Source organism: Ctenopharyngodon idella, chromosome 13, assembly GCF_019924925.1.
Source record: "Ctenopharyngodon idella isolate HZGC_01 chromosome 13, HZGC01, whole genome shotgun sequence".
Lineage (NCBI taxonomy): Eukaryota > Metazoa > Chordata > Actinopteri > Cypriniformes > Xenocyprididae > Ctenopharyngodon > Ctenopharyngodon idella.
Window position 1 is genome coordinate 23340135 of NC_067232.1, and position 17640 is coordinate 23357774.

Consider the following 17640-nt stretch of genomic DNA (forward strand, 5'->3'; position numbering starts at 1 on the left):
CTATTTTAACACTACTACACTATTCAACTACACTACTGTAGTTATAAATCTCAAATGATATTTGCCTCAATGATTAGATGATATATTTAGCTTTTAATCAACCATTAGTGCAACAAATATGCTAAAAAGATTAATGTTTTGATGCAATACGGTCATGTTTTCATCAAATGTTTTGATGTGCTCACACTGAATGAGTTCATTTTTAGAGAGTATTCATAGGAGAACATAATTTATAGCTAAATTAATATAACACAGCTAAGCTATTTGGGGAATGACTATCTTGGATAAATTATGTAGCTATATGAATTCAAAACACATCCCACCCTGTGCAAGGTCATAGTAATGACTGAACTGAACTACATGATGTGGTTAAGGCAACTGAAATTAACTAATTATATTAAATGAAGGAAAAGCATTGTTTTACTGACGTTCATTACAAATCTTTAAACTACTCTCCAAACGTCATTTATCACACCCATGGGGTGCTTCTATACTTTGACCAGTTAAAAAAACGACATTACCCAAAATGCATCGATACGGATGACTCGACCACTCTGGGAAAGTCTATGCTACGCTAGTTTCAGAGCTCAGTAAAACAGCCTTATCTTATTAAAATCAAAACCTGCCATGCCTGAATCGTCTGAGTGCCCTCCGTTTAGACTCGGCGAGTCTCGGTTTGATCAGGTAAATAACAAACGGACACAGTGCACACGAATACAGGACTTTTGTGTTTTTTTATCTGGTTGATTCCTTTAGGCTGACTGCAGACGGGTTTGGAGACAGAATGTTTCAAGTGAATTGTTATAGAGGAGTCGCATTTTACTGCTCAAATGAGCTTCAGTTTGCTTTACTTGCTAAAACAAAACCGTGCACTGCAGTGTTTGCTTCTTCCGCCCTCACACTCTGTAGTTCAATCAGTCGCAATAACAGTGACCTCTGTTGGTAACATAACTGCTTTACAAAATGTGATAAATATTAATGTTATTGCTTAAAACAAGTCAAACACAATTTATATTATTGGCAGAAATACAGTTAATATAGCCTCAAACAGTGGGTCAGCATTTTAAGTTAATTTATGCCCGAATCGTCTTTTTGTGCCACTAGCAAAATGCCAAATATTTTTAACGCGTTAATTTATTCAGCCATAATATAACTAACACACACACACACACACACACACTGTAGGGGAACGTTACTTATAAAATTAATGTGTTACAATATTGAGTTACTCTCCAAAAAGTAACCAATTGTATTAGTTACTTTTCATAAAAAGTAACGTGTTACGTTACTTTTGCGTACATTTTCTCACTTGGGCTGGGCTTGCTTGTTAATAACAACATAAAAGTACTATTTTTGGCAAATGTAAAGGTCCTTTCAGACCAAAAGTGAAATGAATAAGCCTGAGGCTAAAACTAATTCACGCCTGTATGGCGCAGCTCAAACAAAACCTTTCAGCGGTGCTGCGATGTTTATCTAAATTAATTTGAATAAGATTGAATTGGATCATCGAAGGTCAGTGGCAAAGACATTGGTTAATAAAGTGATATTAAATATATAAAGTAGCCTATAGTTGTGTTATTTAATATATTTAGGCTAAGTATTGCATGTGTGATATTCTGAGTTTAAATTTTACAGTCTTTAATAATTTTGAGAAATACTGAATCTGTTTTTGTGCAATTGAGATGAGTAAATGCATGCTCACATTTAGTCTAGAACTAAAATATTTTGCATCATGTTTACACAGCGCACACAACACCTCTGCACTCACGATTTCTCTCAACATGTGGACAGGAGAGCTGTCAGTCAATGAATGGGAAAAGAAAGTAACTGCGTTACTTATTTGAAAAAGTAACTGAAAAAGTAAAGTAACTAATATTCTGTTGTAAATTTAAAAGTAATGAGTTACTTTACTTGAAAAAAGTTACGTAATCGGATTACTTTTTTCAGATTTACTTCTTTACAGTATATATATATATATATATATTATTTGTAGGCTATGTAAAAACATAGCCTACTTTAGAGACCTTTTTTTTCTTGACAGTCTTTAGTGGTTAAATTTTACTTAGGAAAGTCAGGCCCCAGACCCTTGTAATTCACAACCCAGCCTCAATTAATTATTTTCAGTCTTCAGCATCAAATGGAGAGATAAAGCATCGTTAAAAACAGTTTTGTGCCAAAGCAAGTTCATTAGCAACACTACTCTCTATTAAAACATGTGGAAACTGGAACATTCACTGCTACAAAAAACTATTTAAGCCATTTTATATGTATTAGTGACTCAATAACTTTAACCTCAGAGGAAGAGGAATTGAGAGGTAATTTATATATTCATTCATTTATTTATTTAATACAGATGATTCACATCTGCTGTTATTGCTCCAGCGATACCGTCCTTCATATGTGTAAAGGGCCGCCTGTTAGACGTGATAAACAGAGAATATGTTGTGTGCTGCTTGGAAATCTTGAAATCCTCCTCTCACACACACATTTGAACATTTTAATTGCGTTGGAAGAATTTTTTAGGTCTACAGATCAGCCAGCAGCAGTTGGTGCGCACATATAATGAGGCGGACACACCTGGCGTGCGAAAACAACTGGTTCGGCCGTGGTGTCAGAGTCTGCATCAGCAGCTGACTCCCGCGTCTGGAGAAAGTTTCTGGGACCTCAGAAATAATTTGTTGAATAATTTAAGGAAATTGTGAACATATGATTAATAATCATGATTATTATTCACAGGAGAACTGTTCTTGTTCCACACAAACCTGCCTATCGAGTTGAGTAGCCTGTAACTTAGAGTTTTTAGAAATCGTTGGATTCTTTAGGGGGAAAACAAATTAATCAATCAATCAATCAATCAATCAATCTAAAAGAAATCAAAATAATTAACATATAACAAGCATATAACCAACAAACAATACATGTTAGTTTAGTCTAAAAAATAAGGTAGTTATATATAATAGGATGAGTACAAGTAAGCTGACAAATATCTGATCATTTGTCATTGACTTTTTAAAATATGATGCCAAATGGCTTAGGTTATCACACAATGCCATTTTAAACAGTTAAATAGCTCCACTAGACATATAAAATACAAAATTGTCTCAATTAATCTACATTTACCTCTATTGCATTTTTAAACTAAAAAACAAAACAAAGGACCCTCTTCACAAACCATGCACTGCACTAGATGTTAAACTTATTAGATGGATAGAATATATCATCTAAATTAGGTGGAATTAATATCCTCCAGACAAGTAGGTTTTTCTGATGGTTTCACTTCTTTTGTTGCATTCTCTCAACTTTTAAGATCTTTAAACAATCTATAAACATTTAATTCCAAATTTTTATGAGCAAACTATTTTACAAGGTGTCAATTTCATAAACATCCGTTCGATGTGATTGGTATGGAAACCCATGATTTTTAGGAAAAAAGTAAGCATTAAGGTCCACCCATAAATCTACACTCTAAAAAATGCTGGGTTGAAAATAGACAAACCCAGCGATTGGGTTGTTTGCCCAACCTGCTGGGTAGTTTTATTTAACTCAACGATTGTTTAAAAATTACTATATGGCTGGCTTAAAATGAACCAAAATAGGTTGGAAATTAAAAATCAGACACATAATTACTAGAGGCAACCATAATAATCAAAAGGTGAACATTTATTAATAAGCATTTTAATAAATGTCCACTGTTTCATTATTATTCATTAAACTTCTTAATAAATGTTAATTTCCAACATATTTTGGGTTCATTTTAAGCGAACAATACAGTCATTTTTAAACAACAGTTGAGTTAAATAAATCTACCCAGAAGTTTAGGCAAACATTTAACCCAACCGCTGGGTTTGTTCATTTTCAACCCAACTTGGGTTGTTTTTAACCCAGCATTTTTTGAGTGTAACCTTCAGTGGGGTATAAGCAGATTGTATGAAAACATATGAAAAATGTGTTGGGCACCAGTTCACCAAAATGTAAAATAGTTACGAATTGCCATGAGAGTGTGTTGTGTAATTCCCAACATGTTAATTAATAGAGTGCATCTTATTGTTTTATTTCTTAATGTTCTCGTAATGTTCTCCCTGTTACTTCAGGGTTCATTTTATGGCAGATTAAGACACTTCTTGGATGTGATCGACCCCCGAACGCTCTTTGTTTCAGAGGTAAGCGAGAATCTCCTGAAATGTAAACCTCAAATGATTTGATAGTTTATCTGTGAATGCTGTTCTCTCTTTTTTATTTCTAGAAACACTTAAATGAATGTATGAAACTCCTGGATCAGTTCAAAAATGGAACTCTGCCTCCAGGTGTGACTAATGTACAGGTAAATTTAGGGGCCTATTAAAAGTCAATTTTTGGTACAAAATGGGGGTTTTCGCAGTGATGCTATAGAACCATTTTCGGTTCCTTAAAGAACCTTTCAGCAAACAGATCTTAAAAGAACCATGTTTTTCTTAGTGTGAAGAACATTTTAATAATCTAAAGAACCTTTTTCCGCTATAAAGAATGAAAATGGTCCATGGATGTTAAAGGCTCTTCATAGAATCATAGATGCCAATAAAAGAGTGTGTATACTATAGCTAATGGCAATTTGAGCAGAAAAGAAGACTTCAACCTATCAAACTGTCAGAATTTGACAATTCAGTTCACACGTGTTGTGTAAAGAACTTCGGTTTTCCTGGTAACTTTAGTAACACAACAAAAGCAAGGTGAGGATGAAATAATTGTAAACATTTCCCTCATTTGCATGTTTCTCTCTGTTTTTCACAATAGCTTTGGGAAGCTCAGAAGATTAAACAGGTGAGTGTGAACAGTGTTGAAAGCCTTTTACAGGTTCCTACGATGAAAGAACCTGCTCAAATCACTCAACATCTTTGTGCGCAGCGATGTGACACGCACTCACAAGCTGTGGTTCTGAATAATGGTGTAATGAGAGGAGAATTGCGGAGAACCTCAGCATGGTAATTCTCCCATCAGTCCGCTCTCACCTCTTATTCTCTCTCGTTTTCTCCTCTTCATCCTGTCTGCTGTCTGCGGATTCATTATGTCCTCAGGCCATCATCCATCCAGACACAGGAGAGAAGATCCCCATGCCCTTTCGCATGTCAGGTAAGGGTGTGAGTGTGTTTTCCGTGTGTGTGTGTGTCTGTGTCATGGGTGGTAGGCAGTTTTCTGCTTGTTACCAGCTCTGGAGACTAGAGCCTGGTGGCAGGGGGTCTCTCTGGACCGATCTGTTGGCAAAGGTCACACTCAGCTGGGCTCTGATTAAACCCTCTCCCTCCTGCTGTCTGGAAGTGTTGTTGGGCCACTCAGAAATAGGAGTATTTTAGTCTTCTGTTAACACTACTATTTAAAGAGAGAACAGATAGGGAGAGACCTGCCTGACAATTATGATGGCTACCTCTGAACAATGCTATCTTTTATGAGTAATGAGGATTTTATTAATCTGTTAAAGGTCAGTAATAAAGTCATAATGTCATATGAGAGACTATAATCCTGATTATTAAACCAAACATGACATGAAATGTACTTCTGCGGCCTGATCCAGCATATTCAAATGTCAAAATTACATTCAATAGTGTTATTCCATTATTGAATCAAGGATTAATTTCCCCCTGAAATCATCTCATTCCTATTCTTTCTGTTGGCACATGTTTTTCCTTTTCCTTTCAGGTTTTGTGCCTTTTGGTACTCCAGTGGTATGTCAATGTGAAAAGATATCCAACATTTTCTTCTTGCCTTGTCACCAGATGTTAACATTAAATCACTGTGCTAAATCACTTTCTCCTCCATTTATAGGTTGTTGGCCTTCTTTTACCCAATCAGACATTTGCTTCCACCATCTTCTGGCAGGTATGGTACTGTATACACGTGTTTTACTGGTCTTTATGCTTGACGAGTCAATCCAAGCTCTGTTTACTATGAACTCAATCTCACTGTCTGTCTCACAGTGGCTGAACCAGAGTCACAACGCCTGTGTCAACTACTGCAACCGCAATGCAACTAAGGTACTGTGTAAGTAATATTATTTTGACCAGTGCATATGGTGATGGCATGGCATATTTTATGTTCACATGTAAGCTAAAGTTATTAAAAATAATGAATGTTGCAGAGATGATGTATTTCTTTAAGTTAGCATCACCCTGGTTCCCTCGACAAAACCCAATGGGATTTTTGCATTGATTTTTAGATTATTGCAGAAAATGAGCTCTTTATGATTCGTATACATATGAACACAACCTTTTGAGGCCCAAATACAAGTAGAAAGCTAAATGAACCTACATGGTTTTAACATCACCACAATTAAGCAACTCTTTCAGTAAAAAAACCAAACATTTTTCCTTAAAATTTGAGTTAGAATAGTTTGCGAGAGCATGAGATATAGTAAGATACTGTGCAGATCTTAAACATTGTCAGGTAAGAGACATAATACATTATAACTTTGAGAACTATTATTGATTGTAACTTAAGAGGATGTAATGTGTTCATTGTGTGCTTTAATAAATCATCATACTCGCAAAAGTTATAAGGCAAGTATTAAAAGGCATTATAACTGTTGTTATGATTCATGATATGATACAAAATACGTTTTTCTGTAACACTTTACAACAAGGATTCACTTGTTAACATTAAGCTAACTACATTAGTTAACATGAACTAACGATAAACAAAACTTTTAGCAATTATTAATCTTAGTTAATGTTAATTTCTACATTTACTAATACATTTTTAAAATCAAAATTTGTATCTTAACATCAGTTAACACACTGTGAACTAACATGAACAAACAATGGACAGTTGTATTTTTAACATTAACAAAAGTTAAATGCTGTAAAAAATATATTACTCTGGTTAGTTCAAGTTAACTAATTCATTTACTTTAACAAATTAGACCTTATTGTAAAGTGATACTTTACAATTACATTATAATGATGTAAGAGTACACTTATGCATTAAAAATACAGGCTTCATAGAAAGTGTTACCAAAAATGCCATATTAATTTAATTTTTATTAATTTATGTTTTTATCTTTTCAGCCCACACCCATGTCTACGTTTTTCCAGGGTTATCTTGGTGCAGTCAGCAGTGCAGTTACTATTGCAGTAAGTTCACATGTCTACACAAAACTGTATTATGTAATTTGATGTGTAGAAACAATTCTCTTTAATTAACAGAATATGACTTTTCTAGTATTATGTGAATTTTAATAAGCAAACTGATGGAGTCTAATTGCATCACACAGGCACACTGTGCCCTATGCTGTATTTCACTTTGCTGAATTGCATATCCTTCTAGTCACGCCCCCTGTGTCCTCTAGAGCCAATTAGCTGCCCTGCTGGGCGGCAGTTTGATGCCCAGGGGCATGACAAGCAGAACCATGGTGACAACAACTACAAATGGCCCCATGCCTGTGAGAAATGTGGGAGGGGGGCACTAATTAAAACTACAATCCCTCTGAACACCCCTGCTGGGAAGGGAAGGGATGTGAATGGGTTATGTTCTCAGATGTTTGTCAGAAGGGCTCACAGAGATGACCAGAGACTCACAAGGCGAGATGAGAAACAACTTAGCATAGCCTGTCATGACCTGTCATGAAGCCCACTGGGAGTTACATGCTTTTAAGGTCACTATGAAAACAAATGTGTATTGTCACCATAACGTCTTTGACTTAATGTGTTATATTTGTCATATTAGATTAATTTAAGATTTCATTGTTTCACTATAGGTACGTGTTTCTGTTTTTCATTTGAGTTTGAATTTGAAGACATGGAAAAAACAAATCAAGCGTAGCGTTAGTTCTGGCAGGTCACGTCAGTAAAGGTCACATCAGATGACTCTCAGCTGATCCACATCTGCCTAAAGGAACACCACGCCCATCACAGCATCCCTATATTAGGTCCATTCAGTATTATCAGCAGCTTTATTGTGTTGCTTAATAACCCTCCTCCATCCCCAGCTCCTCCTCTCGCCACAGTCAGGCCTTCCGATATTCCTCTTTGAATCAGACTAATTTTTCTTGAATTATGTTTTACATTCAATTATTGAACATTAATGATATCTGCATACCTTTATGTTGGCTTTGTTCTGTTTACCCTAACGCTGCTCTCCCTGCTCTTATCCATGAGGCTGCATGGATGGGCAAAGAGTTCTTGCGCAGAACAGAGCCATTCCGCCAATCAGGGTTGCCAGGTTTTCACAACAAAACCTGCTCAATTGCTACACAAAACTAGCCCAAAACTAACTCAGTAAAATTCGTGTTTTTGGCGGCGTTCCCCTGGAAAAACTCGCATTCCCGGAGCTAAATATCATGTTATTTGGGGTCGCTTCAACAAACGTACATGAAAAACAACCTGCGGCAACAGTGTTAAAGTAGCCCAAATCCATGGGTAGACTTGGCAACACTGCCGCCAACACAAACTGTATGCTAATTGACCCTTCGCCGGGAGTTTGATTGACAGGCGATCTAACCAATCATAACGCCGAATCTGCCGTTTTGTCGACAAAGCAGTCAGGGGAGATAGTAGATTAACATCTGTGGACTTGAACTTGAAAAATGGTGCTGCTGACGTCTTTCCGCGGTTGAAACAACATTCCTTCTTATGTTCATTTATGTTTATTTAATGCTATAAATTAACTAGTAGGAAAAGATGATCGGTTCACGAGCCGATTAAACTGAGGCGCTACATCGATTAAAGAGCCACAAAACGGTATTTATTGTTTAAATTTCTCTAAAAGTTAAAAAAAAATCGAAAAATCAAAAGTAACCTGCTGTGCCTTGTCTGTCGACGCGTTGTCAGTGTCCTCTTTGCTCTTTTTCACTGCGTGAGAATATGTGTGGCGTGAGCGCGCATGGCTTGTCGGACGTAGGTAGTAGCAGTTACTAAAGGGGGCGGGTCTTTGCAAACGGTCAATTGTCAATCATCTTTGACGATAGTGGTCCTGTGGCACAGTAGGTAATGCGGGTTCTCGACACATGTGAAAGCTGTTGTGTTCATGGGCACTCAGGTTCAAATTCGATCCGTGTCTACATCCCCCCCAGATAAAAATTATATACACACTACAGTTCAAAAATTTGAGGTTGGTAAGATTTTTTTTTTTTTTTTTTTTTTTGTGTGAAAAATTGTTATGCTGACTAAGCCTGCATTTATTTGATTAAAGTCAGTAAAACAGTAACTGTGTCAAATATTATTACAATGAATTTAAAATAAAAATGTTCTATTTTAATATGTTTTAAAATGTAATTTATTCCAGTGATGGCAAAGCTGAATTTTCAGCATCATTACTCCAGTCTTCAGTGTCACATGATCCTTCAGAAATCATTCTAATATGATGATTTGCTGCTCAAGAAAAATTTCTTATTATTATTATCGATGTTGAAAATGGTCGTAATACTGTATTAGTGTTCTCAATATTTTGTGTCTTTGGTGAATAGAAAGGTCAAAAGAACAGCATTTATTTGAAATAGAAATCTTTTGTAACACTATAAAAGTCTTTACTCTCACTTTTGATCAGTTTATATGCCTCTTTGCTGAATAAAATTGTATTTTCTGAATAAAAACTGTACTTACCTAAAACTTTAGAATAGTAATATAATGTTAAAAGTGTTTATTTAGAAAAAATAAAAGTTTAAAATGTTTTTTAAAAAAAATAAACATTGTAAAATGAAATGTTATTGTGTCCACAGGTGGGGCTGAATATTCTTATTAAGAGAGCTGAGCATTTCAGTCCAGCTACAAGAATCCTGGTCCAAAGGTTCATCCCGTTCCCTGCAGTTGGTATGTGCATGTGTGCGAGAGCGTGTTTATGTATGTATTAGCGATGAATGTGAGCTTGATTTTTCTGCCCTGTTGCGTTTATGACAGAAATCACGCAACAGCTTCCTGTCATGTTGTCTTGCTAAACTGCTGATTAGTAAAGCATAAAATGATTGATTCAGTAATGTACGATATTAATTAATGCTTGCAGTTTTCTATCAGCTCTTTTGCCGTCTGAAAGCTCACGTCTTTGCATTTGTAATGACACTCAATTTCTAAATGAGCATTGGTTCAGACTTCCATTAAACCTCAAGCGTTTGTTTATTGTTGTTTGTTCTCATGTTGTGTTTTGACTGATCCTGTTGTCAGAGGGGGATGCTGCTGAAATGTTATCTCAGTGTTCCATTAGCGTGCTGAGGCTCAAACAGGTCCAGAGGGGCTGAGGGAGACTGTCCCACAATGCCTTGGGGATCCTTGGCTGTAATTAAATTGTTTTCGTCCCCCACCCCACCCCTTTAATTAAATCAGCAGGTTCCCCCTTACCTCTCTGGACTGGAGTAACAGGACCTTGTTAGCTCTCGGCTGCCGCTCTCTAATTGGTTAATTAGGCCTAAAGTGCTCTCTGTGTTAGCACTGGGTTCCCTGTCTCCAGGCCGCCATGTTGTTGTTGTTGTTGTTTTTCAGTGTTTAGTTATAAAAGGCAATTAAACGTAGCTAATGAAACGCAGTGGAAACAAATTTGCCATGAATTTTATTTTTCTTTAGATTTTTTGCATTCATTTATAAGTAAAACAGCATTCGTTTATCATTTTATTAACCTCAAAATGACATCCTCTTGGAATCAGCGCCTTTATAAAGACATTTTATGATGATTTTAGGCTGACCTAAAGCAGGACTTCCTTCTTTAGTAAAATTTAGTATGCACATGTTTTTCTTTGTTCTTCATTTTTGATTCTCTTTGCATTGTGTGTGCGTGCGTGTGGTTAATTGGCCTGGGTCTGAACCCCTCAGAGGTGAATAGCTATTTACTCAGCCAATTAACTCAGCCCCACAACACTGCAGCACTGAACACTGATAACTCACAACACAAGGCCTGTAAATTAAAAATGCTTCAGGCTCTCTTTATTTCTCTGTTCACACACACACCCACACCAATCTCACCACATGCCACAGATGATAATGCCAGGAAGTAAATCATTATTCTAATCATTTTTGCGCTTGTAATTCATGTGTGCACTTTGACATGACCATATGAAACTATTTGTTTTATATCCAGTTAACCCCTCTTAACGCAGACATTTCCAGATCAAGAATGTTTTCCCGTTTTGATTGCTTTTATTTCAATATTCACAGGCGGTGACTGTCTAACAGATTATTAGTACTCTATTTTGTTCTGTCAGCTCTATAGTAGGGCTGCACGATTTATTGCATGATACGAAAAATAACATTAAAGCGATTATCGCTTAAATGCAATTCTTAGTGCGATTATGAAATCGCAAAGCCTGCAATTATTTATTTATTTTTTTTTTTTATGCGCAGCTTGTCAAGTATGCTAATCCATCTGAAAGCACTGCGAGTTTGAGTCGCTTATAATGTACATTTGAAAAAGCAACACACGTCAAACATCTTTCCCAACATGAGAAGCATTTATTAACATCTTGTCCAACAAAAGACAACATTTAATAAAAACTCACTTCATAACGACAGTTGAGCATCCTTCTGTGAGATGATGTGGCTTCTTACACAGAATAAGGCAGTCGTGTGTTTATTAGTCCTGTTTAATCAATCAAAGCGTTTCAATCTTCTGTTTATTCAGCTACAGAGATATGACACGTGTTATCTTCTTCTGCAGCAGGGCATATTTGGAGTTTCTGCTCAAGAGCGCCCTCTGGCTTTCAGATGGAGAAGCATTTACTACTGATGACAGAGCCATACAGCTCTGACAAGCTGCGTATAAAATAATCGCAGTCTTTGCCAAATCGTGTGTGGTTTAATCGCGATATATCGTGCAGCCCTACTCTATAGTATATATAGCAGTGGGGTAAGATGTGTCACCCCCAATCTAGCAAATTTATCGCTAAAAACTCTTTGCATGTCAAGGTAAAACCAGCTATATGTATAGACATACATAAATCTCGTGACAGATCTAGGCAGGTGGAGCTGGGGGAGGTGGAGGGACTAGCTTACAGCAAGTAATAAACTGCTTGCTTAACATTTAAATAGTGTAATCTAATTGGCTACAGGATCAGCAGAGGTCAATGGACCTATCAGCCTGCGCCCTCTAGAGTTTCATGACTGAACTAGATATGGTAACATATCTACTTAACAATAAGGTTCCATTAGTTAAGGTTAGTTAATGCATTAAATGGTTAGTTCACCCAAAAATGATCATTCTGTCATTAATTACTCACCCTCATGTCGTTCCGTAAGACCTTCATCTTCATCTTGTGTTCATCTTCGGAACACAAATTTAGATATTTTTGATGAAATCCGATGGCTCAGTGAGGCTTGCATTGACAGCAAGTTAAATTACACTTTCAAATGCCCAGAAAGCTACTAAAGATATATTTAAAACAGTTAACAGTTAAAATATAGAAACAGTTAAGACTACAGTGGTTCAACCTTAATGTTATGAAGTGACGAGAATACTTTTTGTGCGCCAAAAAACCCCCCCAAAATAACGACTTTATTCAACAATATCTAGTGATGGGCGATTTCAAAACACTGCTTCATGAAGCTTCGAAGCTTTATGAATATTTTGTATCAAATCAGTGGTTCGGAGTGCCAAAGTCATGTGATTTCAGTAAAGAGGCTTTGTTACATCATAAATGTTTCGAAATTTCAAAGGTTCACCACTGGGGGGGCGTGACATTGGCAGTTTGATACTCACTCTGAACCACTGATTTGGCTTTTGAAAGTTTAAATTAACTTGCTGTCAATGCAGGCCTCACTGAGCCATCGGATTTTATCAAAAATTTGTGTTCCGAAGACATGACAGAACTTAACCCTAACTTTTTATCTATGGCCCCATTTTATAGAAGCCTTCTTCTAATTGAAAGGATATATTCTGAAATATCATTAGGTAAATTAGTTTTTATCTCTGTCTTATTTCTCCTGGCCTAGAGGACAATTTAAAAATAAAATTGCACAGCTTACCCCATTATTACTACTGTGTTTGTGTTGGTATATGTTTTCTTGTTTCAAAATGTATCAGGGATGGTAACAACAGTCAAAACAGAGTCAAGTTCACATGATTCTCTCTCCAATCGTAATTAGTGGTCTGTGTTGCATCCAAATAAGAAAAAGTTGGCCATCAAATGGAAGTCCCTTTGTTTTCTAACTGCAGTTCTACCTTCATTTAGCAAGTGCCAACGTGTGTAATGTTTTGCTGATGCGCCACACCGAGCTGTCAGAGGGCATCAGTGTACTGGATGACAAAGGCAATGTGGTGGGCACCTCAAAGCTGGCTGCCAGGCATGTGAGTGTGGATTCTTTTGCATGTATAAGGTGAAAGGTTAAAGACTTCTGCTCTGATAAATGTCTTTTTGTTCAGGCTTTGATGGAGACGTCCCTGACACGTGTCGTGATGCCCATGCCTATTCTCCTGCTGCCACCTTTAATAATGGCCATACTGGAGAGGTCAGAGAAATTCTTGTGAATTTGACATTTCAGATTTGAGTTATTTTTACAGCACCATCACCTCGAAAATCACACATCCATATGAACCATATGTCCTGGTATATTTTTATTTCACAGTTTGATGTGAACACTTATGTATGTGTTTAAAGGAGTAGTTTACACACAAATTAAATGCAAAATTACACAAACAAAAAAAGGAGATGTTTGGATGTCAAGCTATATTCAAAGTCTTCTGAAGCCATAAAAAATGTTCCCCTCTGCCATAGCTGCAATTTTAATCTTATTATATGATTGGTTATAAAGCATGTAGTTATGTGATCTATCAATGAATCACAACTTAAATTTCTTTTTTTTTTTTTCTTAGAGGAAGTTATCTTATGACTTCAGTTAAAATAGTCACAGGTCACATGGACTACTGATTCTACTAAAAAAAATTTTTGTTGAAAAAAAAAAAAAGGGAATATTTTAATTCCAAAAGGATGCATTAAATTGATAAAAAAGTGACTGTTAAAACATTTTAATGTTACAAAAGACTTCCATTTCAGAAAATCAGCATATTAAAATGATTTCTGAAGGATCATGTGACACTGAAGACTGGAGTAATGATACTGAAAATTCAGCTTTGCCATCACAGGAATAAGTTACATATTAAAATATATTAAAATATAAAACAAGTTATTTTAAATTGTAGTAATATTTCACAATATTACTGTTTTTACTGTATTTTCAATATGATAAATACAGCCTTGGTGAGCTTAAGAGACTTCTTTCAAAAACTCTTACCGAGCATAAACATTAAAACAGTATTTTTTCTACTTTTCTGCTTCACTGAGGAAAGAAAATCATATACATTTGCAATGACATTAGAATGAGTAAATAATGCCAAAATTTTAGGTTTTAGGTTGAACTATATATAGTGTCTGTCTATCTGTCCTGTATGTGACATTGAAATGTTTAGAATTTTTGAAGAAAAAAAAAAAAGTTTTATAACTTTTTACTCAAACCGCTATGCTAAAAATATAATGCAAAACACAAATTGTCACTTGCTTTGACTTTTGGGCCTCATTGCATGTATGGAATCGACTTTTCAACAGAATTTGTTGGGTTTTATAACGGATAGACTATGTTGCAACCTCCTCAAATTCTTGCTGCTCTGATTCGCAGGTGTGTACGGCTATGTGTGTGTGTTGGTGTGTCTATGTGTGAGCGGCAGTAAATGGTGAGTTGTCCTCTGCTATGCTGACTGTCAGCTCACCCTCACTGGCTCTCAATAGAGCAAGAAAAGAGATGCAGGAGGGTCACTGCTTTAAGGGTGAGACTGAGTGGCAGGGGTATCCTTGATTAATTAGAGCGCTGAGAGGAGTCTGTGTGATATATGTGTGGTGTTTGAACCTTTCACCTATCTCTCTTGCTTTGTCCGACAGCAGCTGCTTTGCTGAACAGTCATTGGCTTTACTGACGGCGTTTTTGCATGAAGGTACCGCCTAATGGTGCCTTTAAGTCATGGCGGAAAGATCGTATTTATGAGTTGGGTGCACATAAACGCCACCACAAAGTCGGAATTACGAGTGAGATACTCAGGAGTTTCCGAGTTGGGGGCATGTCAGTGAGAAACATGGCAGAATCAATGGATTCAACATCTTTAGTTGACGGTAAATTTTCTTAAATTAATTAAAAGCATAAAAAGCAAAACACACCTGATGCACATTCTTTGTTCTTCATTTTCTAAAAGTAGAGTTTAAAAATCTTGCTGTATTTTTGTGCAGTTAATAGGGGTTAAGTGGATTGTTGATCTGTCATCTGTACGGACCAGGCACCACAGTTCGGCATGCATGTGATTCGCGGATTATTTCAAGTTTAACCGCCATAGACTGAAAGTTGATAATTTGCACGTGTTTCGTCTTTCTAGTTTACACAGTCAATAGATTTTAAACCATTCCACCAACCAGAAGAGGCAAAAGAGAATTTCATTCGGTACACTTGAGGCACGCACACACACAAAGAGACAGGCGCGAACTCCGAATACTTTCCTATTTCGCGTCTAATTGCACTTGGATGGACACATACACACACAAAATTAGGTCAAAATACCAGTCTCGGCAAGTATTCTCGTAAATACAGTCGGTTATGTCTCAAGAGAAATGTCATTATTTTGGATTCGTGCATTCGGCCTTAAAGTGACAGCAGCCTATAAATACTTGCTGTTGTCTGTCATTAATGTTAATCAAACAACAAAACACAGCTTTAACAAAGATTACTCTGTTAAATTTATACAGTAAACATAGCGTTGTTTTTTTAATTAATTATTACATTTCTGTACTTGAAATGAATACTACAGTTAGACCTTACTTTATTTGTAACTTTGTCAGGCTATATTGTATTAATCTATGCTTGTAATTCATGTATTTGTTTTTATTTTTCACTTAATTTTAATAATGTTTGAACTTTATTAGTTTGGGTAGTAGTTTTGGTGTGGTATCGGAATACTTAAAGGGTTACTTCACCCAAAACTGGAAATTCTGTCGTTAATTACTCACCCTCATATCGTTCCACACCCGTAAGACCTTCGTTCATCTTCGGAACACAAATTAAGATATTTTTGTTGAAATCCGATGGCTCAGTGAGGCCTTCATAGCCAGCAATGACATTTCCTCTCTCACATTAATGTACTAAAAACATATTTAAATCAGTTCATGTGAGTACAGTGGTTCATCCTTAATGTTATAAAGCGACGAGAATACTTTTTTTCGTAAAGCTCCATGAAGCAGTGTTTTGAAATCGCCCATCACTAGATATTGTTGAAAAGTTGTTATTTTGTTTTTTTTGGCACACAAACAGTATTCTCGTCGCTTTATAATATTAAGGTTGAACCACTGTACTCACAACTGTTTTAAATATGTTTTGAGTACCTTTCTGGATCTTAAGAGGTTTGGTGACATTGCTGGCAATAGAGGCCTCATTGAGCTATCAGATTTCTTCAAAAATATCTTAATTTGTGTTCCGAAGATGAACGAAGGTCTTACAGGTGTGGAACGACATGAGGGTGAGTAATAAATGACATTATTTACATTTTTGGGTGAACTAACCCTTTAAAGTGTGCTTTAAGTAATAAATTGAAAGCAAAGTTACCCCCACCCCCAAAATATTTTTTTTCTTGCTGATCCGAAAAATGATTCGATCCGTGACTCAAAAACCGTAATATGATCCAAACCGTGAGTTTTGTGATCCGTTGAACCACTAGTAGTAAGTTAAGAGAAGGTACACTGCCATCTTACTCCGACGAAAGTGACTTAAACGCACCTGACATCATAATTACGACTTCCCAACTTGAACGCACCATAAGGAAAATGGGTTCGCAGCAAATGATCTGGAGGAAATTTAAGTGAGCTTTACACATAACCAAGCAAATATTTCATTACTACAATGCTGTTTTGTTGGTTGAAATTTTTAAAGTTGAAAAATGCATTAAAGTTCCACTTTCAAATGCTATTCTTATAGGGATTGACTGCCAATATATCATATAGTCATTTGTACCATATCAAGATTTAAAAAAAAATATATATATATTAATTGATTTAATTGTGAATGCCGTTTTACCCCCATTTTTACCTTTACCATCTAATACCCACTTAAAGTTGATCTTCAAAAACACTGTAATAAGTCACTACAGATTGTTTCAAAGCAGCTTTACAGTGATAAACAGGAAGACAATGATCAGTGATGCAAACAGAATTCAATTCTGCTGTAAAGCAACTCAGTAGTGTCAATAATAACACAGTTAAATGTAATCTTTAGCAAATCTCAATATGAATGTCCAGTTTTCACACTGTACACTAAGTTCACTTGTAGCATTTAAAATGGAAATAATATCATATATCATCCCTAATATCGTAGGCAGCAAAGGATACATCAGCCCGATGAATTCTGAAAGTAGACTGGATGTCATGCAAACATTGAATTCCTTCATGAGTTTATTTCCTGTAAAGGCAGCGTTACTGTTTGCTGTATGTCACTTCAGTTAGGCTTTGACCTCTTTACATACAAGTGACGGATGAGTGATTTTTTTTAGAGCAGTTGATGGACACGATAAAAGGTCTTTAACGTACTTTGATCCTTTTCTCCGTAGCTTTTCTCTTCCAAACATACACACAAGCATGCGCACAGAGAGAGAGAGAGAGAGTTTCTGGTGGCCAATTAAAGCTCATCATGCGTATGTGTTGATGAAGTCATCATTAAGCAGTCGCTGGCT

At 36.2% G+C, this 17640-nt stretch overlaps 1 protein-coding gene across 1 annotated transcript in view; it reads left to right on the plus strand.

Moving 5' to 3' along the window:
• The first annotated feature begins 515 nt into the window (after window positions 1–515).
• The window catches only part of sfxn5a (sideroflexin 5a), an 18983-nt gene continuing 1858 nt past the window's right edge, over window positions 516–17640 (plus strand). Inside the window, exons 1-12 of the mRNA XM_051916396.1 lie at window positions 516–684; window positions 4092–4160; window positions 4244–4321; window positions 4771–4797; window positions 5052–5106; window positions 5671–5696; window positions 5797–5850; window positions 5949–6005; window positions 7035–7100; window positions 9683–9773; window positions 13115–13230; window positions 13306–13391. Of these exons, the coding sequence (XP_051772356.1) occupies window positions 628–684; window positions 4092–4160; window positions 4244–4321; window positions 4771–4797; window positions 5052–5106; window positions 5671–5696; window positions 5797–5850; window positions 5949–6005; window positions 7035–7100; window positions 9683–9773; window positions 13115–13230; window positions 13306–13391 (782 nt within the window). The 5' untranslated portion in view covers window positions 516–627. The remainder of the gene's footprint in view (window positions 685–4091; window positions 4161–4243; window positions 4322–4770; window positions 4798–5051; window positions 5107–5670; window positions 5697–5796; window positions 5851–5948; window positions 6006–7034; window positions 7101–9682; window positions 9774–13114; window positions 13231–13305; window positions 13392–17640) is intronic.